Source organism: Vicugna pacos, chromosome 35 (assembly GCF_048564905.1).
Source record: "Vicugna pacos chromosome 35, VicPac4, whole genome shotgun sequence".
NCBI lineage: Eukaryota > Metazoa > Chordata > Mammalia > Artiodactyla > Camelidae > Vicugna > Vicugna pacos.
Window position 1 is genome coordinate 21,837,757 of NC_133021.1, and position 27,855 is coordinate 21,865,611.

General features: G+C 40.0%; 1 protein-coding gene and 1 long non-coding RNA gene across 2 annotated transcripts in view; both read left to right on the forward strand.

Moving 5' to 3' along the window:
• GPR158 (G protein-coupled receptor 158) overlaps positions 1–19,164 on the forward strand; it is a 298,552-nt gene extending 279,388 nt beyond the window's left edge. The window contains exons 8-11 of the mRNA XM_006208906.4: positions 6,389–6,527; positions 12,744–12,849; positions 16,258–16,404; positions 17,212–19,164. Coding sequence (XP_006208968.2) covers positions 6,389–6,527; positions 12,744–12,849; positions 16,258–16,404; positions 17,212–18,681 — 1,862 coding nt within the window. The 3' untranslated portion in view covers positions 18,682–19,164. The remainder of the gene's footprint in view (positions 1–6,388; positions 6,528–12,743; positions 12,850–16,257; positions 16,405–17,211) is intronic.
• Positions 19,165–19,422: 258 nt separating this feature from the next.
• On the forward strand, positions 19,423–21,647 carry LOC140691565 (uncharacterized). The gene is made up of 2 exons (XR_012067302.1): positions 19,423–19,827; positions 21,400–21,647. It is a non-coding gene; the product is annotated as an uncharacterized lncRNA (long non-coding RNA).
• The last annotated feature ends 6,208 nt before the right edge of the window (positions 21,648–27,855 follow it).

Here is a 27,855-nt window from a genome sequence, read left to right on the forward strand (position 1 = left end):
CAGTGACTAGGTTCTTGTCCTGCCACAGAAAAGATTCAGAAATGAGAGAGGGACGTTAAGAAAGTAAAGTGAGAATTTACTGAAGGATGGATAGTCCTCTCTCAAGGGGAGAGCGGACAGGCTCAGGTGGGCAGCTGCCCTGTGTTTCTTCAGCAAGCTGGTTACACAGAGTGTAAAAATGAATGGGCAGAATATTCCTTGCGTAGGGAAGGGTTTGGAGTTGTATTCCCTGATTTTCATCCCAATTCCACCTTCCTGAGGGGAGAAGGGACTTTTGTCCTTATTTATTCTGGATCAGAAGTGTCATGGAGTCAGTGCATGATGGGTACTTCTAATCTGCAAGGCTAATTTTATTGAAATGAGGGCATAATAAGCAAATGGTTTCATTCAGACACTGGAGAGTCCTGCCTTTTCCCACCTTTCTTTGTCCACCTCAAAATGTGTGCACTTGTCACCCCAAAATGTGTGACCACTTATCAACCTAGATGTCCCTGCTTTTCTTTCTCTGCTCAAGGACCCCTGTTGTCTACATGATGTAGGGTTTCCTGTATTAGGCCAGTTGTCAAAAGATTTTGGCAGCTCTTTCTCTGGTATTAAAAGGACTATCATAGGTTTAAAACAAGCTGCTAATCTATATGGACTGCAAGTTCCAGCACGTTCTTACACCCCTGCCCCATCCTGATTTCTGCAGTAATTGTGGAGAGCAGAGCCTGGCGCTGATTATAGGAGTGGAAAGGTTTGTGAGGTTTCCTGTTTCAGCTCCCTGGGCCCCATTCCCCAAAGTAGTCAAAACTCTGGATTTAAGGAGGAGACCATTTGGCCAACAGAATAACAGAAGTTTGGTAATGACCACACAAATCCTTCACTCAGTGGTCACCAATGTCCTGGGCCAAGCATCACTCAGCAAAATTGTCTCACAGATGTTATAAGCTATAAATTGAACATGGAAGTTAAAGTTTCTTTAACTTCTAAGAGAGAAAATGGCACTGTAAGTATAAAATTAAGGAATAAAATAAATTTATTCTTTCTTTGTCCTTTAGCATCATACAAATCACTGCACTCAAAGAAGTAAAATATTTTTCCACAGAGGTGGAGTATAAATAAATAAAAATATAACCCTCGCACTACCAGTCATTCTAAAACCACTCAAGCTAGTCCTTCAAAATGTATATGTGTTGTCGCCCAAGCAAAGGCAATGTCAGTGCTGTCAGTCTTTGATAAAGGATTGAAATTTTAAAATATGTTTCTAAAGTGGTAACAAATAACCCCAATTCCAACTCCCACCCCAAACAACACGCATGTAAATAGAGAAAGGAATGGAAGGAACGTTACTGAAGACACAGCCTGCTGCCCTGACCTCCGCCCTGCGTGGTCCCTAGTCTTATTCTGTCCTTCTCTTCCGTCTCTTCTTACATTTATGAACTTTAATGTTCATCTATCAGCTTGGACGAATCTGGGGTTACTACATTTCCATCACCCCATATCAAACTTTAAAAAGCATAAATGTGTATGCGAGAGGGAAAGAAAAATATACTTCCTCTACCTTCCCCAGTTAAGAGGCAGTGGAGTTGGTGAAAAACTTGATCTCAGTTCCAGGGACGTGTGAAAGGAAGCATTAAAGAACACCAACATGCAAAGGTGTCCACAGCCTTTCTGCCTGAGGGAGCTCCTCCAGAGATGGGGAGAAAACAGGCCGCCATGTGGCCTGCGTGGCCTGAATACTGTGCGTGATTAAGAGCAGCGATCCTTAGCATTCCGCACAGTGGCTCTGCCCCAAACTTGACATTTCAGCACTCAGAATTCTGCCCCAGCCTTTTTAAAGGAGTCACAGGTTCTACAATAAAACCTTCATAACTGTAGCTAATGTGCAAAATGCATTCAGCTCAGTGCCTCGCATATTTGATGGATGTTAGCTCCCAAGTCAGACGAACTGAGGGGCAGAAAGCACTTATGAGTAGAACTCTTTTAACCACCACTGGCTAATTCTAATTGGCATATTAGTTGCTTAAAATACAAACAACTGTTGCTTGGGAAAATGTTTATTTTCTTCAGTAGTATAAAAATATGTCCAAGGATTTTGTCTAGGCCTCTGTTAATAACAGAGCAAAAGAAAACCTCAGCCAAAAGATGTAATTTAGGGAACACTGGTCAGGAACCAGGAGGCCTGGATCCAGCCCCCGTTCTGCTGCCAACATGGTGAGTCAGCGCGGGGAGAGCCAGCTTCTCCACAGGCACATCCCTGTGGCTCGCTGCTCCCGGGAGCTGAGAACAGAGTTTCGGCCCCATTGTCCTGGCTGCGAAATCTCCCTTCTCCTCCAAGCTTTGCAGGTGAATAAACTGACTTCATGACAAGCAGAATAACTCACCAACCAACCCCATTCACAGCCACACACACAACTCGAAAATGTACCCTGAAGTGGTCGCCTGAAGTCACTTCTAGCTTTGAAATTCTATCAGAAGTATCATTCTCATTGTCCTTATCATTGTAAGTCTCATAACTGTCTTTATTTTAACAAAAGCAAAGACAAATAAACCTCCGGAGTGTGAAGGCTTCTATCTGCCAGCGAAGCCCTGGCATGCTGGAGTTTGAACTATCCGCAGGCACTACTGGAACTACTTGACTTAATACTTAGCGAGAACTTCTGTGATGCCCACATTATTAAAAGGAAAACAGAATAGGTTTACTTTGACCACAAATTTTCTAAGTGGATAAGATTTAGAGAAAAAATAGAGGAGGACATTCAAAGAAACATTTGGAAAATGAAATTTATTTTTTGTCATGTAGAAATAATTTTTTAACAGGCTAAGAAGCACAAAATGTTATTAATACAAAATAGCCTTGCAACATGGCCAAGCAGGGTAGATCCCACAGCTTGAGAGACATATGTGCTTTGAAGTTTTGTCTCTCTCAGCCCTTGTAGGTGTTCTCAGAGCTGGGGCATCTTCAGTGTCAAAGAGCTATAGTAACTTTCACTTCTTTGCTTGACCCAGCCCTTTGGAAGGATAAATTGAAATTACTTTCATTACGGCATATTAATTTTTTAAAGGCTATGGCACTTAACTTTTACACTGTTATTTCTAATAGATTAAAAATAGAATACCTCAGTTTTCTGAAAGCCCTTTTTGAATTGTTAAATATAAATGCAATTCCCTTTTTAACTATACCCATGCCTCCCATCAAAAATCAGTTAACACCAGAAATTATTTTCTAAAGCAGAAGCACAATATATATTTTGACTCCCACGTAATAACACTGCAAAATTTGGTAACATCTCCATATTTTCTTTACTAATTGCCGCGTTAGTCTGTAGTTAATTATATGAAACTGATTTTTTTCCCTAAGCACAACTTTTATATATCACAGTTAGTTTAATTGGTACTTTGAATAATAAATAGTTTTTCAGCTAAAGCATATTGTTTGATATCGCTAATGAAATGATTTTAATGTACAGCTTAGCTATTAGGAGGAATCTTATTTTGTCGTATGTTTTTAAATATAATTCTCCATTGTAGCACACTATTTAACCTGATAACTTTCCTTTTAAAAAAAATCTTCAGTTATAACATTGTATAAAAACGCTGCAGTAAGTGGGAGAAGATTGTGTTTTTATAATTCATCTACATGTGAACCCTTCAATTACAGCATATTTTTTGTGTTAGTGTTTGTTTAATAGTATTTTTCATAGACCATGCTTGAATGCCAAGCACGGTACCACACATTCAAAGGTCCATCAGTAAGTAGCAGTGACCATTAATGATAATGCCAATGACCTTTAGATCATGTCTATAGATGGATCATGTATGTAGATGTTAGATAGAACAGCAAAGGAACAGAAAGTCTGCATCTCTCGTAACATGAAACTGGTACCATTTATATTCATTCAATTCAACAAATATTTATTAAACCTTATCTATGTGTTCTCAGTACTGTTGCTGTCATCTGTGTGGGCAGAGGTAGAATTTCAACTCAATTCTTGCTCTGAAGGAGGTCATGTCTAGTTGGGGCTAAGGAGAGGAGTGACTAACAAGACCCCATGAACAGTTTTCTCCCAATTATATATTGTGTGGCATTATTCTCTGCATTGTGTAGTATAGGTAGTCAAAAACTATAAGAAATTAGAGGAAGGAAGCTTCACTGTAGATAAGAAACATCTCAGATAGCCTCACAAAGGAGGTGAAAACCTGAATTGGACATTGAAAATTGGTTAAGATTTGGAATTGTGGGTAAGAGATTTCTTGTGTGAGAAATAGCATGAACAAAGACTCAGATGCAAGAAGAATCTTTGGGGTGTTCAGAGGACAATGAGTCTTCATGAGTCAGTGCAGAGTTCATGTCAGGGAGTGTTAGGAGATCATATTGAATATGTAACATGAAGTCACAGAGGGCTAGGAATGCCAGGCCAAGCATTTGTAAGATTATAGTGAACTGCTGAAGATTTCTGAATGAAGACGCATGCAGTACTTCATGAAACACTAACCTGAGGGTCAGAGATTAGACAAGAAGTCAGGGTCTAAGAAATATACAAGCACAAAAGATTAAGGCCAAGCAGTGGGACAGCTAATGGGAACTCTAGGTGGCAAGAAAGTCTTGAAACTTTCTTGCAAGACAGTCATCTAAATCTTGAAACTTGAAACACGTCTGCCCTGGCAGGAACCCCTGTAGGCTTCCTTTGGGAGCAGGAATTATTCCAGGGTCCTAAGTGGGCATGAGTGAATCTTCCAGTGGAAACATGAATCAGTTAACCCCAATGGAGTAGCAGAGATTTGGACAAATCCTGATATGATCAAAGTGGAGTTTCAGAAAAATGAACTTGTCACTTATGAATGAATTAATGCAGGGTGAAGCCAGGTTTACATGGGGCAGTTGAAAAATAATTGTAATAGATAAGGAGTAAACAGGTAGGGGCTTAGGCCAGGATTGTAATCGTGAGCATTGAGAGAAATGATACTTATTGAAACTAACTCAAAAGTAGAAATGTGTCAATGAAAGGTGGCTCTGAGATTTCAAACTTGAGTGAGAAGGCAGTAGTAACACCGTGGACAGAAATCAGGACCTCCCCTCTGATCTCATGGAGATCTTTGAGTGAGGTGCATTTTTCCCTTGGTTTCTGAACACAGTAGAGTTTTAGAATAACTCTTGACAGATGTGTTTACTTGAGGGATTTTCAATGATTGGGGCACTACTTATTGTTTAAATACTGATAGAAATAGGCTGAAACTTTGGCAGGTAAAACACCTGGGCATATGGGACTGGAAATCAGCATTTCAGTTTATAAACAGGTAATGCATTTGATGTAATATGTTCTCCAAATTAGAGCTTTCTTTTTGTCAATTAGATATCTCCAATGAGGTTCTGTCACTAAGACAGATAAAATGGATGATAACAGTTACTGGTCAGAATGAGTTAAAATAACAATGTTCAGTTTGGGGGGAAAAAAAAGTCAAAGGAGATGTTTAACAATAAGAACTAATTTTTAACATCTCTATTTATTTTTCTAACATCTACGATGTCAGAAACTGTGTTAAGTGCTTTATATCCATTTGTTGACTTCATTAGCAAATAATCCCATGAAATATGTACTTTTATTATTCTCATTTTCCAGATGAGGAAACTGTGACCAGAAAGGTTAAAATGCCTCAGATTATGCAAAGGTAATTAGGAATCCAGCCAGAATTCCCAAACAGGGCTAGTGTGACTCTGAAGCCCTGTCTTTGCTATTTTCTGCTTGTCTCTTCTGGCCTGAGCAAGCAAACAAGGTGACTGGGAATTTTACTAAGCCCTTAGCATTCACCCACAAAACACCTGATGTCTGCCATGTGAAGACATTGATAAAATTCATTGATAAAATATGCCACTGAATGTTTAGCAACCTATTTTCTCACATTTCTGACAACGAATGTCTTCATGCACTGAACCAGGCTCAGTGAAGTAAGGACTTAAATTTCTAGAAGCTGCATGTAAACACATTATCAGCCTTTTGTTGCCTTGATGACGTTATTGTGACCCAAATGCTCTATGAACACATTAAACTTGGGTTAGGGATGCGGTTAATTATTTTACAATTGTTTTAGGAAAAAGCCAGGTATTAGCAAAACAAAAAACAAAAAAAAACCCAAAAAAACCCTGAGATACCAAACACTATTTAAAAAAAATTTTTAATGTAAAAAGCCAAAATATACCTGTGAAAAATCCTCTATGCACTGAATAAAAAGTTAAATATATGGCATATGTAGTCATACGTGAGTGACATTTTGTATGCATTTCTCGCCATGTGTTTCTATCATAAGCACAAAATGCCTGCTACAGAATTTAAACTTTGCTTTTTCCTTCACCTGGAAAACTAATGGAAAATTGTTTTTTTTGTTGTTGTTGTTGTTCTTCTCACAGCTGAATTTTTATTCCTCCTGTGGGGCGTTTATCTCTGCTATGCAGTGCGGACCGTCCCATCAGCATTTCACGAGCCACGCTACATGGCCGTTGCAGTCCACAATGAGCTCATTATCTCCGCTATATTCCATACAATTAGGCAAGTGATCTCCAGAACCAGTCAATAACTGTTTGATTTTTTTCAGGTGTGCTGCAGTTTAATTTAAATAGCAAAATTGGATAAGATACCTCATGGAAAAATATAGGAAGGATCGTATTTTATAAATTGACTCATTTCTTTGTTACAAAAATGAAAAATGAGTATCGCTTAAAAAAAAGAAAAAGAAAAACTCTGCTCTTCTTAGTTCCTTCTGATGAGTTGTTTATTGCCTTCATTTATTTTGAAGGTTAACTCAGCGTTACTGTGCTATGTTCAGCCCCTTAGGGGCATGTTATTGGGTGTTATAATTCACGGTACTTTTTGTTCTGAAGATACAAGGCAACACATGCATACATGATAAAATAGATACAGATAAATTGACTATGTTTTCATTCATGTTTATTATGCTGGTTTGTACTTTCAAAATCTTAACACTCAGATAACTTACGTGTGTGAATTCTTTTGAATGCAAAACCAAAAGACCAAGAAAACCGCTCCAAGTTGGTGACTAGATTTTTGTGTGCAGTGGGTTTTGTCATCCTTACACTGTAGCAGTGACTTTCTGTGGTGAGAATGCATGTCCTGGCCCTCTTCATAGTGAGTACAGAGGAAGAAGGTAGCTTATGATAAGTGAACAAAATGAAATCCGTATGACTTATCTTCTGAGAATTTTCACCTGATTCATATTTGAAAATGAAATAAAAACCTCAGTGAGAACAAAAAAAAAAGGAATCTTATAGTTTGAAAGGCAACAGAAGGAGGGCATGTAATTGTTCGATATATATTAAAAGTTAGGACACACTTAAGAATGTGTTAAATTAAAAATTCTGAATATTTGTCTTGGCCCTCTGTGGAAAGATGGAGATTAATAATAGGGCAAAAAGGTGTGGATCTGTGGAGGCTTTGCAGGATGTTTCTCATCTCTCACTTTAGTCAATAATAAAATGGTATCTTACACTTCTTAGGAATAGATGATGCCAGAGAACTTGGGCCTTGAGCATAACCTACATTTTTAAAACTCTTAAATAAGAGAAAGAGGTATTTATGATCTGACAACCCTGGAAATTCCATCAGAGAGGGCCCGGAATCAAGGGAATTTGCCTCCTTCCTTCGTCTTGTCCAAGAAAGAGACAAAGAGAAAAAGAAAAAGAGGGGAGGGAGGAAAGATGAGATGCAAAATACAAAGTTATAAATAAGCAAAGGGAAGAATGCTTCACGGCTCCACTCAGACTGGAGGTCAAGGACCTGGGAAGGGGTGTCCTCGGTGGAAAGCGCAGTCAGCACCAGGGGGCACTTGGTCCTGGTGCCAGAGCTCGACAGCCTTTACATTTCTCCCAACCCATCTCCCAAGAAAAGCTGCATTTTTGTTGTTTGTTTTCAGAATATCAAACACATGTTTCAAGATCTAACAAACATGCTTATCTAGAACCATATATGTTAAATGTTATATTAACAAACCAACTAGAAAGTTATAAGCATGCAGAAAGGCATATCACCGATGAGTTTAAATGTCTTCTACTGTCAGAATGCAGAGTTTCTGACTTTTGCCCTAAAATTAACTGCTGTATTTCTTAGAACGAGATTAATTGCCTGAGAAATTAAATCTGTTCAAAGCAGTTGCCAAGATTGATCTATATTTTTTCAACCTTAAGATTTACTCTGTTCTGTTTCTCATTTGATATGCTTTTTTCAATGGATTTTCAACTCTCAACTGGCCCAAGTCCTTTTAGAAGTAGGCAAGGTAAATGATTTTTTTTAACGAACTAAAAAAAATCGTAATAATAAGGCAATAGATGGTTATTTCAGAAAAATCATAAAATGATGAAGAAAAAATAAACTTCCTAATACAACTACCCAATGTGCTGTGAACATATTAGTAAATCACTTTTAGAGGTTTTTATACACAAGTGTATTTATGACGCACTGCATTTGGTAGCTCCTTCTAGGAATGTCAGTGCAAACGAGCACACCAAGAAGTCCTGCTGTAAGGTTACCTTTCTAACTTTGTTTAATCAGCACTTTCCAAATTTCATTGACCATGGACTCCCCCCAGCCCTCAACTGGCAAGTAATAACAGTGGCCACACTTCAGAAAATACTGTTTTAACATTGAGCCAAAGTGATAGGAAGTCTGTTACATACTCGTTGAAAAGAGCTTTCACCTTCCCGGGTAGCCAGGTCGGGGGTGGGGGGGCGGCGCCTCCCCCCTCCAGCTCCCTCCCTCCCTGCGGCCGCGGCCGCTCCTCATCCCTCCTCCTCCTCCTCCTCCTCCTCCTCCCACCCCGCTCGCCGCCGCCGCCGCCTTCTCCCCCCCGCGCCCGCCGCGAAGGCTTTGGGTCGGGGCGGCGCCGGGGCCGGGGCAATAAGAGCGGCGGCGGCGCCGGCGAGCGGCGGCAGCAGCTCCCGCAGCTCCCGCTCCGGTCCGCCTCGGCCGGCGGCGGCCGTCAGACCCGTCAGCGTCGGCTGGAGGGGCCGGGAGCCGCGGGCTCCCCTCGGTCAGAGCGACACCCCCCCTCCCCGCGCGGCCCGTAGTCCGCCCCGCGCGCTCCTCCCCGAGGAGCCGAGCCCGCGCCCGGCCCGGCCCGGCCCGGCCCCGCCGCCGCCGCCGCCGCCGCCCTGGGCCGCCTCGGAAACAGTAAGACCGAGGACCAGCGCAGGGAGGAGAAGGCGCAGCGCCAGGCCGGCAGCAAGCTGGAGAAGCAGCTGCAGGAGGACACGCACGCCTGCCGGGCCACGCACCGCCGGCTGCTGCGGGTGTCCAGCGACTGCCGTGACGTCACCCGGCGCGTGCACCTCCGTCAGTACGAGCTGCTCTAAGAAGGGAACCTCCAAATTTAATTAAGGCCTTAAGCACAATTAAAAGTAAAATTTAATGGTGCACGCACTTGATCACCCACCATAGGGCATGACTAACAAAGCCACCTCGCCTTTCCCCACAGTGATCTTGCAGAAACCCCGGTACCCTTCAGCTTGCCTAAATATTCCAAATTTAAAAAGCTTAAGGCGGCCTACAGAAAAAGAAAAAAAGGCCACAAACATTCCCTCTCTCTTTAAGCAAATAAAATAACAGCAGCAAACAGAAATAAATAAAATAAATAAATGAAACAAATGAAATAAATATTGTGTTGTGCAGCATTAAAAAATATCAAAATAAGAATTAAATGTGAGCAAAAAAAAAAAGAAGAGCTTTCTTACTCTGCTTAGATTTTTCCTACAAAGTCCCAAACAACCCACCCATCCAGCCAGAAGAATCGTATGAACTGTGAGCTGGGTTTGTGTAGACACAAGCTCTGATTGAATTGTTGATCTTGAACCTAGTAGGTTTGGTGTTGAGTAGACACTGCATGATCAATTTGATCTCAGAAGATCAATTTTCTTCCAGACAACTCTGTGGACCCCTTTCAGTTTTGAACGAGGACGACTTCCAATGGCAGCACAGTGACCAGGCTTGGCAGCTTCTGCTATTCTCTTAGGCAAGCCTCCACAAATCTGAATGGGAATCTATACATTTCAAGTTCCAAAGCTGACTTTTCTACATAGACCAGAATTGATTAGATAGTAGCATATTGGCTTCAAAGAATCATAGCTCCTCTCTCTTGGAAATTTAATTTTTATGGCCGTAAGGGACCAACAATGGAATTACAGTTTAAAACAAAATAAATCTACAAAGCACTGATTTTAGGGGCATGAGCCAGGAGCAAGTAATAAACAGTGATAATTAAAGAAATTAAGGAAGCACAATTTCTTCTTTGCACGTGGACTAAATTCGTATATGCTGTGGTTCCATTATTAATAAAGTTCAAGGATAAGAAGCAATAACCTAATAATTTAAATCACCTGGATTCATCTTGATAACTTTTTCCTAGAATGAAATAATATTAAATAAGGCATCCAACATCAGCAAAGATATTCTGTATAAATAGGTATATATGTTCTTGTCTGCTTAAAATATAAAATTATGTGTACAAATATGTATGTATATATATTTATACATACATACATATAAATTTAAAACTATGACTACATATTATGTACAGACTTACTTTCTTTTTTACCAAATTGTCAGACTGAACAGAAATAACCTAAAAGGATTAAGTCTAGAAGGGTAAATAATGAGAAGGCATTTTGCTCAGTCTGATCTAATCCTTTACTTATTTTTGGTGCTAAGCATAAAGCAAACTTTTGGAAGAGTGCAAGACTTTTAAAAAATTTGCCTTTATTCTTAAGCTCAATTTTCAAATATTTCTATGCTCCTAGACCTATTTTTTAAGTTGAAATACTCTTTTTAAAAATTGAAGCTTTAATACTACTACAAAACTCAATTTTTCTTAAGGTTTTTCTAATCAGAACTGTAGCCTAAAAAAACCTGGCAGTAATTAAAGCTGATTAAGAACAACTGATGTCTGTATACTTCAAAATTATTTTTTGGAAGATTTCCTATTTTAATTCAAAATATATGTAACTGTTTTTTTTTTTGAGATATTGTCAAGCTAGTGTCAAGTTTACTTCTCTTGGCATTTGAGATAGGAATTCCCAGCGCATGAGGATGCTTTTAGACTGTAAATCCATCTCCTTTGAGGAAACTGTCTCCTCCAGTACTGGCAGTGGCCTCGGCAGATTAGGACTGTATTATTTTCCAGGGCACATTTTGTATTGCTTCTGTGCTTCAGTACTGTGCTTCAGAGACTGTAACTTGTTACTAAGTAAGATGCTCCTAGTGCAGTGCTTAAAATAAACTTACCTTACCCAGCACAGACGATGTCAAAAGTATCCCATCCCTGAACAAAGTGAAGATTCAGTCATATTCAGTGAAGCTACTTTTCTCACAAAGGAGCTAGAAAAGATGTTAATCCAGAAAATCACTTTTAGTTGTCCGTGAACTGTTATGACCATTCTACACTTCTGCGTATAAGTCTTAAGTTGTTTATGACACAGGAGAACTCTCTCCATGTTGCTAACTCATGAGCTTCCATTTCAGCTTGCTTTTGGGGGGGGGTGGGGAGAGGATGGAGGTAAAAATGAGGAAGAACTCCATTTGATGGAAATTTTGTTTTAAATGTGAATAGTATTAATTTACTTCATACATTTGTCATGAATATGGTATAAAGCAGAAATAAAATTAGTCTCTATTTTTAGATTCATACATGTTTCTTTCATGTTTGTATCATAAGCTTTTCTTAGGATGTTAGCTTTTCAAATTTGATGATGTCTACCGTTGAAGCAAAATGCCAATTCTCTAATTCCAAAAGCTCTAAAATCTCGTATTCAGCTTTCATGGATAAACAATGGATGAGAAAACATTAAAAGAAGGATATGACTGCAAAATGACCTTAATAAAAGCCACACCTGGCTTCTGCATACGGATGAGTCCTTAAAACATGAGTTTTAGTTTGCACATGCACCTGATGATTTGTGAAAATACTCCAAAATGACCAGAACAGAGAACAATCATGGATTTTCTTCCTACTCATGTTTCCTGCAGGGCTGTCCTGGAATACAACTCCATAAATTCCTCAATAAGATGAGATTTTAAAAATTACATTTGAAGTGATTTTAAAATAATTTGACACTTTATAAAAAGTAATATTTTTATTTTAAGAGATGTACTTTGTACATCAACTACATTTTCATTTTAAAACTAATAAAAAAAATAAAAGGGGCAGTTTAGAAGCCGATTATTAGTATATTCGCCTTATCCATTACATTGTTTATCATTTAAACCTCTGGGGTCATTCACTAAGACAGGTATTTATCCATTCTTAATTCTAATTAATATTTTTAAATGAAGAATATTATGATCAAGAATGACTTGGGTGTGTCTTATAACCCAAATTTGCCTGAAACAACCAGTTTTTAACCTACTCTTCTTTGGAATCGACGTGCGTTCTACTGCTTTTGCTTTGCACATTCAACTTGCCTACAAAACAATAATCCGAGGAAATGTTTAGCACATTATTTATATATATGCTGTCTTTCTTACTTTTGATAATTTAAAGAAATAAACAATAAAGAGTTCATATTCTTATGCATCTAATTAGGGTTACTTAGACCCTTATTCTTCTGTGATGAAAATAAATGTCGTAAAAGCAGCAGTCTGAGTTCTTGCTTGCTTGCTTGCTTGCTTTTTCCAAACGCATTGAGGAGAAGAGTTTCCAAGTAGCCTAGTATTTTAAGTGGGGATCTTGTTGGGTTCTAATGTGGTGCATTCTCATTTCAGATTTGTTCTTGCCTCAAGACTTCAGTCTGATTGGATGTTGATGCTGTATTTTGCACATACTCATTTGACTGTGACAGTCACCATTGGGTTGCTTTTGATTCCAAAGGTATTCCTCCAACATTACTTTCTCTTGCAAGGCAGTTGTCTTTTAAATGAGCATGGAATTGTTTCTTTTTTTAAAACTATCTGGCAACATAGGCAAGGGAAGGTGGAGAGATTTGCTTGACAGTGTTTTTAAAACTTCCTCCTCAGGAAACTAAGCGTCTCTTTTCTTTTGGGAATTTATTAAACATCTCACATAATTTTAATTGCCTTAATTTGTACAAAATCCATCATCTGTCTTACTCTTTTTCCAAATGTTTTGATATCTATGTATGTGTTAATTATTAGAGGTTCACAGTGGCTTTTATCATAGCTATAACATCAAGATCATTTTTAAAGAGAATTATCCTATTCTAAGAAAGCTCTTCTCTGGATTCATATTCAGGAAGTATTGTGTTTTAAACATTCAGAGAAATTTTATATAAACAGAAATAATTTTAATATTGTGTAAAGAGAGTCTTTCTTAACAATGATAGATTCTGGCAAAGGCTTATCTAGGCAGCATTATGAAGTGGAGGGAAATGGGGCAGGACCCAGAATAGAAGGATTCTGAACTCATACTCCATCCCAAATTAACTGTATGATACACACACACACACACACATATAATATATAGCTGTATAGTATAACTTCAGCCAAGACTTTCCATCTTTCTGGGTTTCAGTTTCCTCATCTATGACATGGTAACAGTGAGGCTGCTTGAAATAAAATTAAAAAATCAGAGTTTTGGGAAAAATCATACTATACAAACTATCAGTTTTCCTGTTTTACATGTAGGAAAACAAAACATTAGAGCATCATATATCTTTATCAGTGCTGTGCACTGTAACATTAGCACGGATGAAACCAGAATTGTGATTTCTTTCTTTCCCTCTAGGCTTTGCTTTCTTTACCTCAACTCTCACAATTAACCAAAACACTGAAATTCAGCCTGATTGAAATGGCCAAACAATCGTAAACAGCAAAATTCTTATTTCTTCCTTATTTGAATTACACCAAATAGCCATAATTTCCATGGATTAGTCTGTTCCTGCAATTTATCGCAATCATTTTTATACTTTGCATAATATGATTACACTTTCATTAGATGGGTGTACATTCTGACTGTTTATTCATTCAATACGTTGCTATTGAGCTCCAAAGAGAACTGAAAACATACAGGAAGTTGTACACGAATGTTCACAGCAGCATTATCTATAACAGCCAAATAGTGGAAACAACCCAAATGTCCATCAGCGGATAAACGCAGTGCGATAGACTCACAAAATGAACTGTTAGTCATCAGTAAAAGGGGTGAAGCACTGATACATGCTGCACCTCGTTCAGACCTTGGGAACACTAGCCAAGTGAAGGAAGCCGGATAAGAAAGGCCACACATTATATTTTATTTATATGAAATGTCCTGAATAGACAGCTCTAAGGAGACAGAAGGTGGGTCAGTGGGTGCCGTGGGCTGGGGAAGGGGCAGGGGGAAGGGGAGTGACAGTTCTACAGGTTCAGGCTTTCTCTCTGGAATAACAAAAATATTCTGGAATTAGATAGTGGTGATGACCGTGCAGGCTTGCGAGTGTACTAACAAACACTGATTTGTATGGTTTAAATCGGGGGATTTTATGGTATGTGAATTATTTCTCGGTAAATAAATAATTGAAAACATTTAGGAGCTTTGCTGACCACTGTTCCATATCCTGGAATAAGATTAATAAGCAGACGTAAATCTGTGCTCTCGTGGTACTTATATTCTGGAAGAAGAGAGGAGGAAGCAAGACAGATTCACAAAATAAATATTTAAAGTAGTATTTTAGATAGAGATAAGCATTAAGGAAAAATAATAAAGCAGGAAATAGACAACATCTGACAAATAACCATTTCTTAAACTCATGGTCGTCGCTAAGACTTTGCTCAAGAAAAAGAATTCCATTTTATAAATAACCACAGCCAGTTTAACTAGTAGCACAGGAGATTTTGGAGGACCAGGACTCTTTTTTATCCATCTCAATGGCCTCAACTTTACTGCACATGCGGCTCCCCGAGATGTAAGTAGAAGAATGAAGGGCAAGTTCATCAGGGTCTGTGGTTTCTCAGCCAGTCCCAACTACAAACTGTTTTTACTTAAGTAGAGAACTGCCACTTCACATGTTCTCTCCTGTTTATGTTCACCTGCCTAGCTGGACATTTTAACAGTTGACATTAAAATATTTCTGTGTCTTTGTATCAAAGGGCAATCTGTTCTTTTTTTTTTTTCTTTTTAAGGAATATTTCACCTTGGTGACAAGCTAGGAGAAGAGAATCCATGTTCTCTAAGCCGTTCTCTTCATTTTCACAGGACAGTCACTTGGTTTCTATGTCATGCAAAGGATGCTTTTGATTTTCCGTGCTTCCCATCACTTACCAATTCACATCCCTCCCTTCTCCCTGGAAGAAGAGTAGAGATAGTGAGAGACCCTGAAAAAATATCAAAAGATGACATGAAGATAATTAAAATATATCAAAATATGATGCAGGAGGAGCTTGAGAATAATTAGGGGGGAAAGATCTGTAATTTCAGTGAATCTTTGAATTTTAGACTTAAATACCACCCAGCCCAAGCTCTTCAGGTGGAGAGGTGACTGTGCTCCGGAGAGGTTCTAGGACCTGGTTAAGATCTCGTTGACCATACAGCTGAGACTGGAATTCAAATCTCCTGTCCGCTGAGTTTTGAAAGTAGTATTTTTGAAGAAGCTCTGTATGGTAGACTGGAAGTCACATTCCTGTGATCAGGGCCAGTTTTGCCCATAGATGAAATACAGCCTCCTCCATGTGAGGTGAAATGAGAAACACCAGGTAGACCCCACTGCTCAAAAACACATTCCCATTCAGCTGCCAAGGGGTCTAGATTGCTGCTCTTAGAGTCCAGTTTACTAAGAGCACTCTCAAGCACATTTCTTTGGATTCTTCTACTTTTTTTCGTTTTTGGAATTGCAAAATATAATTAAAGAGGAGTGATACAAGTGGACACTGGGAGCCTGGGAAGAAAGATGAGGATGAAAAACGGAGTCAAAGAGGGAACCAAGTGGGGGAGGGTGTAGCTCAAGCGGTAGAGCACATGCTTAGCGTACACAAGGTCCTGGGTTCAATCCCCAGTAGCTTCTCTAAAAATAAATAAGTAAAACCAATGACCTCCCCCTCCAAAAAACAAGTTTAAAAAAAATTTTAAAAGAGGGAACCAAGTGCTAATACTGCCTCACTAAGCGCTCTAGCATGTGACATGGAAAGAAAATCACAAATAGAGCAGCAACTCTTTTGTAAAGGGTTCAGTGAATGAATTCGTCCAAGCTACAGACATGATGTAACATTAGAATCTTTAGAAAATTATTATGCCATGTCTTACAGTGGGCTAATATCCATGGCTCATATTGCATATCTGTTGCAGTTTTCACATTCAAGCAATAACCCGCGTGATGACATTGCTACAGAAGCGTATGAGGACGAGCTGGACATGGGCCGGTCTGGGTCCTACCTGAACAGCAGTATCAATTCAGCCTGGAGTGAGCACAGCCTGGATCCAGAAGACATTCGGGTAATAGCAGTATTTTTTTCTTCTCCATTTCCGGTTAAGCCCAACCACACAGGCACGCATGTGTGGATTGGTGTCTGTGAGTGCCCACGTGTGTGCTTCTTTGTGTGAGAGACAGAGAATGTGGGTTGGTGTCAGAAATGAAGGCATCAAATGCAGACTTAAGACAATTCTAAAACATACAATCAGAGTATAGGTTAGAATGCACAAGGCAGTCTTGATAGTCTCAGCTGACTTACTGGCAGCCATAATGGTGGTACAAGCCCCATAATACAGTTTATGACATCTTGCTGCTGGGAGGGTAAGATAGATCTGTGGGAAGAGAGTGGGGATTCTTTAAAATAATCTGTGACGCTCTGTCAGCATTTGGAGGGAGAAGATGCTTTTAGAATTTGATGGTCTGTCATACCCTAACCCTAATCTAACATTAGGTGTAATTCTGTCAATGGCTACATGATGCTTCCGATATTGTCCAGGGGTCTGGTCCATCAGGAGACAACAGGCTGTGCCTTGTTACGGTCCAGCCTCAGCCTGGTCCACACAACTCACAAGTTCTAAGTGCTTGTTCCATGGAGCAAGTGTAGAATGTATGGGTTCGTGACTTAAAGTTCAAACTATGTATGAAACAAGATACAGGGGAATCAGAACATCAGAGTGAGAGAGAAGTTGATGGGCAGAGATGTCAGGAAGAACTGTAGAGGGCAGTTCCCTAAAGAGCTCAGTGTATTGACTTCACATGACATTCAGTGATATAATCCAGGTGAAATGCTAAATTCCACACCTCTCTGAATTTACTCTTGTTTCCGGCAGGACGAGCTGAAGAAACTCTATGCGCAGTTGGAAATCTATAAAAGGAAGAAGATGATCACAAATAACCCCCACCTCCAGAAAAAGCGGTGCTCCAAGAAGGGCTTAGGCCGTTCAATCATGAGGCGCATCACTGAGATCCCGGAGACGGTCAGCAGGCAGTGTTCCAAAGAGGACAAGGATGCCGTGGACCACAGCATGGCCAAGAGCACGGCCCTGGGCAGGAAGAACCCACAGGAGTCTTCGGGTAACACTGGGAAGCCCAAGGAGGAGTCCCTGAAAAACCGAGTCTTCTCCCTAAAGAAATCCCACAGCACATATGACCACGTGCGGGAGCAGCCGGAGGTGTCCACGAGCTTGCCAACCGAGAGCCAAGAAGAGGAGGTGACAGAAAACTCCACGCTGGAGTCTCTGCCGGGGAAAAAACCAACACAGACACTGAAAGAAAACAGCGAGGCTGTGTCCACAGAGTCTGTGCCTTTGGTGTGTAAGTCGGCGAGTGCCCACAACCTCAGCTCGGAAAAGAAGCCGGGGCACCCACGAACATCCATGCTACAGAAGTCCCTCAGCGTCATAGCAAGTGCCAAGGAGAAGACTCTCGGATTAGCTGGGAAAACCCAAACATCAGGCGTGGAGGAACGGGCTAAGTCCCAGAAGCCAAGAGAAAAAGAGACAAACAGAAAATACTCAAATTCAGATAATGCAGAGACTAAAGATCCTGCCCCCACCAACTCCAGTCATTCAGAGGAGCCGAGAAGACCCCAGAAATCTGGGATTATGAAGCAACAAAGGGCCAACCCCTCCACTGCCAATTCTGAGCTGAGCCCAGGCACCACCCAGAGGAAGGACGACTTTGACATAGGGGAGGTGTGCCCTTGGGAGATTTACGACCTGACCCCTGGTCCTGTGCCTTCAGATTCAAAAGTTCAAAAGCACGTATCTATTGCAGCTTCTGAAATGGAGAAAAACCCAACTTTTTCCTTAAAGGAGAAATCTCATCCCAAGCCTAAGGCAGCTGAACTGTGTCAGCCATCCAATCAGAAGAGCCTAGACAAGGCTGAGGTGTGCCCTTGGGAGAGCCAAGGTCAGTCCCTTTATGAAGATGAGAAGTATTTGATTCCCAAGACTCAGGTTCCCCCAGGAAGAGCTAAAGATGAGAAGGGGGGCCAGCATCATGCAGCCAATGTGTGTGCTGGGTGGTCTGAAGAGCTTTCTCCCAAAGTTGTAGCATCCAAAGTGAAGAATGAAAGTCTCAGCCAAATAGGAGACCAGGAGAGAAAGACATCTCCCTCTGAGCGAAACGTGCCTGACTCCTATAACCCAAGTAATAACTTTCAGCAACATTTAATGTCGCGAGCTGAGGTGTGCCCTTGGGAGTTTGAGACCCCAGATCAACCAAATGCTGAAAGAAGTGTAGCTTTCCCGGCCTCTTCTGCTTTAAGTGCAAATAAGATAGTGGGGCCCCGGAAATAAGAGATCTGGGATACTTTTAAAGTGTAGCATGCCCAGAAAGAAAAGGAGAAGGAAGAAGTGTTGGATTCAGTGTTAAGACAGAAGTTATGAGGATCAGAAATTCCCAAGGAGTATTGATCAGTTGAGGGAAATGGAAAGGCAGGGGTGGAGGAAGACCTCAGGCCAGAGCGATGTCAGAATGGAGAAGTGAGACTGGCCAAGGAAGCCTTTCCCCAGGCCATCCTAGGAAAATCTTTACCCTTCAGCATGTTTTAGGGAAGTACCCCTTCAATGTCTGCCCCTGATCAATACTTACTCTTGGGACTCTGAAGATCCCAAGCAAGGCAAACCAGAAGACACAGAAGAGGTCTAAGATTTTGCAAAGAAGAATATATCAACGTATATGACCGAAATTCTAAGTAGTCGACTAAAAAGAACTTATTTACCTATTTAACCTTGATAGCACTGCTAACTTAATGCATCCAAAAATATCTTTTATATTAATGATTGCTCTCATTTTCTTATAAATGTATGTTTCAGTACCTTGTTGTGTCTCATATTCAAGCATTCCAGACTGTATAATTTTTGCAAATAACTTTGATATTATGTGACACAACACATTTATGCAATCTGCAGCTACTCAATTGTTATTGCAACTTACAGAATACCTGCTGTCTGTCGACTGTAGTTGATCCTTGAAGTACAGTAAGCTTTCTCTGGCTCAGGAAGCCATCACTGTTATGATAAAACCTTTCAGTTTGGGCTGTGGTTGATATATTGTGACTTTAAATTTGACTCTATTATTTCCCATCATGGTTTGTTACACTGTCTCAATCAAGGTTTTTTCATACAAGTTGAGTTTCCTGTTTTGCACTTCCTGTTAGGACTCAGAGGCTTTATTAGGACTGGAGATCAAGTGGTCCTACTTAGTCATATGTCTCAATAAGTTAAGGACAACTTATCTATTGTTTGTTCAGAGTCAGAGGTCGATAACGCCTTCATTCCAATTAATTGTCCCTTTTAATTCTTTCAGTATTTCATACTTAGCAGCATTTCAGAAGAAAGGAAGAAGCTGAAAGAGTGAGAAAAATATACTGTGCATTATTATTACCTTTGGAAAGGGAAGACTCTAGGAATAACACGAGAATTACAGTACTGCAGAGCCAGGTAATTTGCCTTTAAAACAAAAACAGAAAGGAAGCTCCTGATAGCACTTTCAAGGGGATTATATTTTTAAAGAGAAAAATTATTATTATAGCATCAAGATCACTGTATGGATATATTTTTATTATGCATACTGAATATATACTATTTTAAATTACCTTAAACTACTTATTCTCATAAACTCTTATTCTTTGCTTCAGGCAGGGGTAGAACCTGCTGGGCTCGAATCCCAAAGAGGTTTATAACCTGATTTACTCAAAGCCTATAACATGGTCCATTTTTCCAAGCACCAGAAAACTTACAAGCCCTGCAGATGGCCTTTGTGAGCCACCTAGCTCACAATGTCAAATGTATGGTTTATTTGCAAAGTGAAACAGCCCCCCAAAATGTATTTTAAAAAATATATTGTATTCCACACTGATCACTGGCACGGGAATCCTAAGCTGCTGATTCACCCCTACTGATGGGAGCATGCAAAGAGAGTCCATTCCAAAGCTGAGTCTCATTTTATTTTAAGATGAATCTCTTAAAAATAGAGCGCAGACTTCCCTTTCTCTCATGTTAAACACTGAAGTATCAACAGCTTGTTTGGCCAGGGCATCCCCAGCCTAAGGCACTGTTTTTCGTTTCTTGAGCAGCAAGGAGAACGTGCTGGGAGGAGAAAAAAAATGAGAAGAGGGATCAGAAGGTGGATACAGGGCTGTTCTTAGGGAATATTACTCTCAGTGGAAGATAAAAACCAGAAATTCTCCTTAATCGTCATCAGAATTTTCTCGATGATTTGGAATCAGGAGTAAACACGCATTGCACCATTTTGCAAAGCTGTGCGTAAATCTTCCTCACCCGTTTGCTTGCTTCGTGCGTTACTCAGGATGGTGGGGCAGGTTTGGAGAGATACAGACCTCCTATTTGTTTGTGTTTTCTTCACTTATTTCCTCTCCCCTTCCTTTTCAATCAAATCCTATCTACTTGGTGACCTTGGAACACAACTTTCAGGCATGGAGTTGTGAATTTGGTTTGGAGTGTCCAGACCCACCTACTTGTTTCATTTCTGTCCGAGATCTGTTAGCACTTTATTGACTTTTTGAGAAATAAGCAGTCAGGCATCGATGAGTTTGTATTGCACTTTAGGATGACCCTGTTTGAGACGAGGCCTAAAGAAGGCTTGCCAGATTATGCCTAAGTCCAGTCCCTAGAGTTTCCTCCACCAGCATAAATCAGTGAAAGCACCTAGGGTCTTTCCTGGAGTTCATTGCCATAACTTATCACCAAGACAAGTGTAAATCTACAGTCCTTGAGGTTATTTTCCCAGATTGATAACCATAAGAAAGTGAAGAAACACGTTAGTTCACAAACATTTGCTAGGTTGTCCTTCTCACTGCATGTGCGGCTGTATCCTGTCCTCGTTTTTAAGCCAGGGTTTATAAATAAGTAGATTTATACCAATCTTAATAGAACTGTATATTTTATGCAAGAATTAAATGCTTTACGACATGAATTATAACCCAACCCATTGTAAACTTTGGTGGCAACATGGATTTGAAACTCGACAGTTCTCTTGTGTTTGCTTCCTAGGTTTCTGCATGCGAGTGATGACAGGTAGGACTGAACAAACACTGCCTTTTGACTTCTAGCACTTAGCGACCGAGAGTTGTAGAGTCAATAAAGCTATCAGTCTCCTCACGTAATCTGTGGTTCTTCTGAAACTATTATCTGAAACCTACAGCATCCCACCATAAAATATTTGGTAAATTTATGTTGTGACGTGTTGCAGCATGTAAATACTTATAACTTCTCTGCAATAAAATATATTTATATGAAAGTGATTTGTGTGTTCATCTGTCAAAAGTTGGATTTATTTCACGTAACCAACTTTAGGCACAATCCCATGTATCTTTGGCTTTGGTACACTTATGCACACACTTATGCACACACATCCTCATGTTGCCTATCGCTAGGAATGTGTGATTAGCCAAAAGTGGCCTCAAACACGCAGGTAATCATTTGGAGCCAATAAAACCTGTTAGGACTAGTGGTTTTGATTTAAGAACGCGCTAGTCAAATGGGAACTAATTCAGCCACCTTTTTAAATCTACTCAGCCAACATACCAGGCAGTCTGCTAAGCAGTGATGATGATCTTCAGATGAACAAGAGCTCCAGTAATACTCGGGCCCCTAGGAGCATCCAGTCACTGCTATGGTATTACACAGGAGGGTGTGACTCGGTCTCGGGATCTCAGAGTCAGGCATGTTCACCAGGCTGAAATTCTGCAGAGCCGTCAGGTACGAAAGGGAAGAGGTAAGGTGAGAAAGGTAACTGTGCACAGCCTTGCATGCAGGTTAACTACCGTTTTATCCTTTAGTTCTGAGAGCTATCAGAAATGCTTTAAATAGGGGCATTGTCAAGTCCCATATTAGAAAGATCATTTGGGGAACAACCCAGAAATGGGCTGAAGTGGGAAGAGACTAGAGGCAGCTAGATAAGTTAGAAGATTAGCGTTAGAGTCGAGATCAGGGAAAGTGAGGGTCCCGGGAGGAGAGGGGGAAAAAATTGGTTATTTCATCAAATGGATTTATTGTTATATTATATTCTTAGGAAGCCAGTAAAACCAGAGTAACTAGATAACTGTGTCTAATATAAATGTTCCGTCTAAGTTTGTTGACATTTTGGATAATGTCAAGTTTTAAAAGCCCTCTCTGAAGGTCAGTAGATCTCAGTATCATCTGCTCATGAGGAAAGTTGGATGCTAGGTTCAAGCTATGGGAAACTTGCTACTTAACTGGACTGGGAAAGGAGCAAAGAGCTTGCCTAGAGAGAGACTTGTATTCCTGTCTGGAAGGAGCAGCTCTGAAGCAGCTCCAGAAAGAAGCAGGTGTGGCAAAAGGGCAGAGGAGACAGCTGGATCCTCCCTACGCCTGCATCATCTTTCCTTCGATGGTTCCTGGCCCTTCCCCATCTCTTCACCCCACTGTGGGCTGCATATGCTAAACACTCTCAGTATATGTACACTTATACGTAGAATCTGTGGTTTCAGGTCTTTGAAGGATCCTAACCAGCTAAGACAAAAGCATTTGGGGATTAGCAAGTCATGGAGGTCAAGTCTACTTATGTGGCAAGAGCCTTCTCAGTGTCGGTTGGACTTGTTCAGTTGCTGGCTGTATCATTTTTCATATATTTATACAGAGTGATAGTCTTGTTGCTTTGTTCTAGATTTAGAAACTTTCTGTTAAAAAAAAGTACCTAGGGGCAATATTCCTATCAGAGGTTGACTTTATCACTCATAAAGTAATCATGTAAATCTATTGTTCTAAAGCAATGCAAGTCAGTTAAGATTTTCTTTATTATTGTTTCATGTTCCATCCTTTCCCCCTTGAATAGTTATGAGAACAGAAATAATGTCTTTTTAATTTTGGATGTTTTCTCTTTAAACATTTGTTTCTTGGAAAGTGCAAGGGCAAACTTGCAGCCCAGTGTTTGTTCTCATTCAGTGTTAACTGGTCAGAAGGCAGATAACGGAATGTATGAATTGGTTTTTAATTTTGCTTTCTTCCTCTGTGATGTCAATGGAATACTTTGCCAGAAATAAAATTATCTAATCAAATGAAAGTGGAAAAATGTGAGGGATAAAGATAGGAAAAATCTGTGTTGCAGAACAGACAATCCTAGAAAGAAAAATGAGTTAAATATGCAAATAGCAGGTTCATGACAATTCTTAAACTCCCATTTCCATTCAAACAGCGATAGAAAAGGGGGTAGGGGCGCCCTCTTCAAGAGAAAGATTTTCAGCACAGTTTTTGCCTTAACATCCCATGGGATTTATTCCTCCATGCCTTTTGTCCTGCTGTTTGGTCCATCTGAACTTCTAACCTTCCTTCTGCTCTGTGTCAACATCTTACGTGTGTTCTGTTACTATGCGATCATATAATTTATTGTCCAAAGAACCCTTTGAGAGTGAAAGTGTAGTGCTAATAACTAATAATTATGCCCGGAAAACAGGGTAAACTGGGACTATCCCAAGGGACCCAGGATGTCTGCTTGTTTATTTCCTCTGTGAAGCATTTCTTAATGCCACAGATCAGAATGAATTTCCCCTTCCTCTGTGCTTGCAGGAATTAGCTTAAGTCTGTTACTGCACTGATTCACAATTTAGTCAGTTACATACTCCTCTGAATCACCTGCTAAAATAAGAGCCCCTTGAGGGCAAGGAATTTTTTTATTCACCTAGGTAGCCCCAGTTTCTAGCAGTGTGCCTTGCTCTGAGTTCAAAAGACATTTGCCGGATTTAAATGTTTGATTACTAATCACTGTCTAAAATACACTTGAAGAGAGAGAGAAATTCAGGAATTGGATGAAGACTTGCTGCAGAATTTCTAAAATATTGACTACTAACTGGTCTTCCATCCACATCTTGGCAGTGCCTGGAAAATTCAGATTATGCCTGAACCACAGTTAGCTCTCCATCATGACAAGGAAAGAATTGGTTTGTTAAACCATAAAGAGGGAGAAGCCTAGGGTTTGGGACATGGCCTAGTTTGTTAGAGCTATAAAAAAATTTCCATATGTTATAAAAACTAAAAAATATTTAACTTGGTTGTAGGAACTTGCTTTTAGTTATTTGAACTCTTTCTGGAAAATAAAGCCTGGTGGGGTCTATATAAAATATCCACATGAAAATAGATCCTGGTGCTAAACTTTCAGATGTTTCTGAGAAATTAGCTTGAACAAATTATTTGGCTGTTTGACTGACTTTATAATTTCTTATCCATATATGTCATGTTATGTAGACGTGGTCATGATATGCATGCATGTAACTAGTAAGTTTCCATATATGAACAGAAATATAAAAGTTACATGAACAAACACATATACGTACAACTTGTTTGTAGCTTGTAAAATTATAAAAGTCATCTAAATTGGCCAAATGGTGCAAATGTCAAAAGGTCATGAAAAATATTGTTCTTTCTCTCATATCTTGTGGACTAGTAGCTCTGAACACAAATTGAATAATTTAGCTGATGAATTTGTCCCTCTGCTGCTTACAATACTCCTCACATACAGTAAGCTGAGGAACTTGGATTTATTGTCATGATCCTTCAGGTCAAATTCAGCGTCAGAATCATGTAAATCAGTTAAGTTTTGTGAATGGTTGTGGCTGACTTCTAATAAAACTTTGTTTATGAAATGTAAAACATCCTTTACTAGGAAATTAAATATATGATCACGTATGTGAAATTGTTATATTCATAGTTCTAAAACTATCAACTATCAACAATTTTATACTGTTTAACCTATTAAATTATATTACATCTATACATTGGAAGTATGACTCAGACATATAAGAATGAGGAGACAGTACATGATATATATGCTCTCTGGCAAATGTTTACTGAAAAAATGTAGAGTGCCACCATTTATACAAAACAAAAGACATAAAATATTCATTTTTAATATTTATTTTATTGCTTAGAATATCCCTGAAAAGATAAAAGAAGAAAGTGTTAACAGTGGTTATCTGCTTTGGGGAGAGGAGAGAGACGATTAAGCCTGAGTAGACAGCAATTAATGGTGGAAGATATTTCACTGCATAACCTATTTCAAACTTTTGATTTGTGAAAGTGGACAACTCCAAGTTTTAACTAAAAAAGTTAAAAAATGAAAGAAGCTTTGAACTTTATGCATTTAAAAAAACTAATAATAAGTAGGTATTGAACCAGAGTCAAGGGTGGCCTGTAGGGGAACTACTTTCTGGCACATGAGAAAACCATAAGGGGAACTGTTCAGGAACACCCAGGTAAAATGCAGGAAGAGCGAAGACGCCTCCACTGAAATCCTGCGTTGTGTAAGTGGGGAGTGGGTTCTCTATAAAGAATAAGAATATGTGTAGCAGGCAGCTGATATTAGGAGATTATATTTAGAATAAAGATTTTTTTTCCTTGAAGTTCGTTCCTAATTTCCACTTGAAATTAGTGAAACTCAAGCTTCTGGACCATTTGGCCTGGGACCAGAACACATAAACCAGCAGCTGCAACATTGGCATGAATTTTAAAGAAAGTCTGAGCAATCTGAGGTTGGTCCTGATGGAGGGTTCCAGTACACAATGGTGAAAAGGCAGGATTTATGTCCAGGTAGCTCACCCCTTCTTTCTTCAAAAAAATGGAAATCAGAGATATGGATACAGAGCAGTACAGCCAATGGCAAGACCAAGAGGTGGGGCAGGGCTAACACTAGGCAAAAACTTGGTGCGGACAAAAATGTGAATGGACCCAGCTTCAAACTAGGCACTGCTATCTACCCAGGTCTAAGAGGCCAGTGAGTATTTAGTGTGTCTCAGAACTTCCTTGGATGTTACCAAATGTAACATAAGCTGTGTTTCTTCCTGACAGAGGGAGCAGCCCCACATTCCAAGTCCATATTGCAGGCAGCTGGGCCAATTCTGGTGACACAGATTTCAGCCTCGAACAGTAGCTGCCATCCGCACAGAAAACCATATCAGAAAATGGAAAATCAAACCAAAAGCCTCTGAATTGTAAATGGTTAGGGGTTTTTAATTGTAGTGCCTATGACCTCACTTGAGCACCTTGGCAGGGAGCGCTGCTCCTGCCCGTCACTCTTTCTCACCTGAACCCCAGTCAAGGAGACACGTGGGACAGAGCTAAGCAGAGTGGCTGGCATGTTGCAGACAGTTTGTACTGAGATCAGCCTTTTCGACTGTAAGCCGCTGAGACACATGAGTTGTTTGTATCACACTATAACCTAAAAAAAAAGCTTTAACTGATACAGAAATCAGTACCAAGAACTAGACTGCTGCTGTAACAACAAAACCCATAAAATATGCGATATTGATTTTAAGGCCAGAGAGTGGGTGTCAAGGAAACTGTAACTAGAGGTTGGCGTTTTTAGTGGCCAAACATTTGGTAAAACTGTTGCTTATACTAAACTTGGAAGCAGATAATGTCCCTAATAGATGTGTAACTTTAGACAGAAACTGGGAAAACGGAGTGTTGGTAGCCATTGACTGCACTTGGACAAGATACCACAAAAAAGAGAAGAGCCCAGAAAGGAATTGGCTGTACTGTAAGCAAAATTGAAAGGAGTATAGAGAATCCAGAAGTTCTGGGACTCACAGGGCTGGGAAGAGGAACTATTTCTCAAGTCCAACTGGTAAAAGTTGAAAGTTTTGAGCCAAGGGCCAATTACACCTCAGCCTGTGTGCAAAGATCTAAATTGAGTTGTCCCCCAGTAAATCACCTCACATGAATAAAATGCTTCATGAACAAGTAAATAGGGGTGTAGCTCTCTCACGGAAGGCTGGTAAACTCAAGGTACCCCTAAATGAATCTAGAGAGAAATTCAAAAAGAATTGCCAATGTGGTTATTGGCACATGGTGATGCTAGACATGAAATGTATAAATAGCTGGATGGGTTTTTGTGAAAATTTTTGCAGGATAAAAGTGAAGTCATTGTATCATTTATCAACCAAACTGGAGCACTTTAAGAAAGAAAGAGGCATTATTAATTATATGGAGGCAAGAGCTGTAAACTAGGACTTCTGGTTAACTGGGAAAGAAGAGAGTATGGCAGTTTGAGATACAGAATGACCTTTGGGCCCCGAGCTTTTGATAAGTAGGAAGACACCTGCGATACTTCCGAGGTATGTGTATTCTCCAAAGTCATATTCATACGTGGCCAGGGAGAATCATGGACAAAGAAGGCCTTCCCAGAGGGTAGAGCCAAAAGCCATAAAGTAACCCTGGACTAGGAAGCCAATTTCAGGGAATATTACCCTGCAAGCATAATAAACACACGTTCTTCCTCACTGGCATATGACTTGCCAGCCCTACCCGAGGAGGAGGGTACTCCCTTCCCTTGTCGATGGCAGGCTTGGCCACTTTCAAGCAGAGCTTTAAGGGTCTTCCTGTGGTCCTGGCTTAGTTGTTTTCTCTCTGTCTCAAGAACTCCGTGGCCTAAATTGACACTTCTACTTTGGCCTAGATCTCAGAATAAAAAAGACGTGTGGAGCAGAGCCAAAC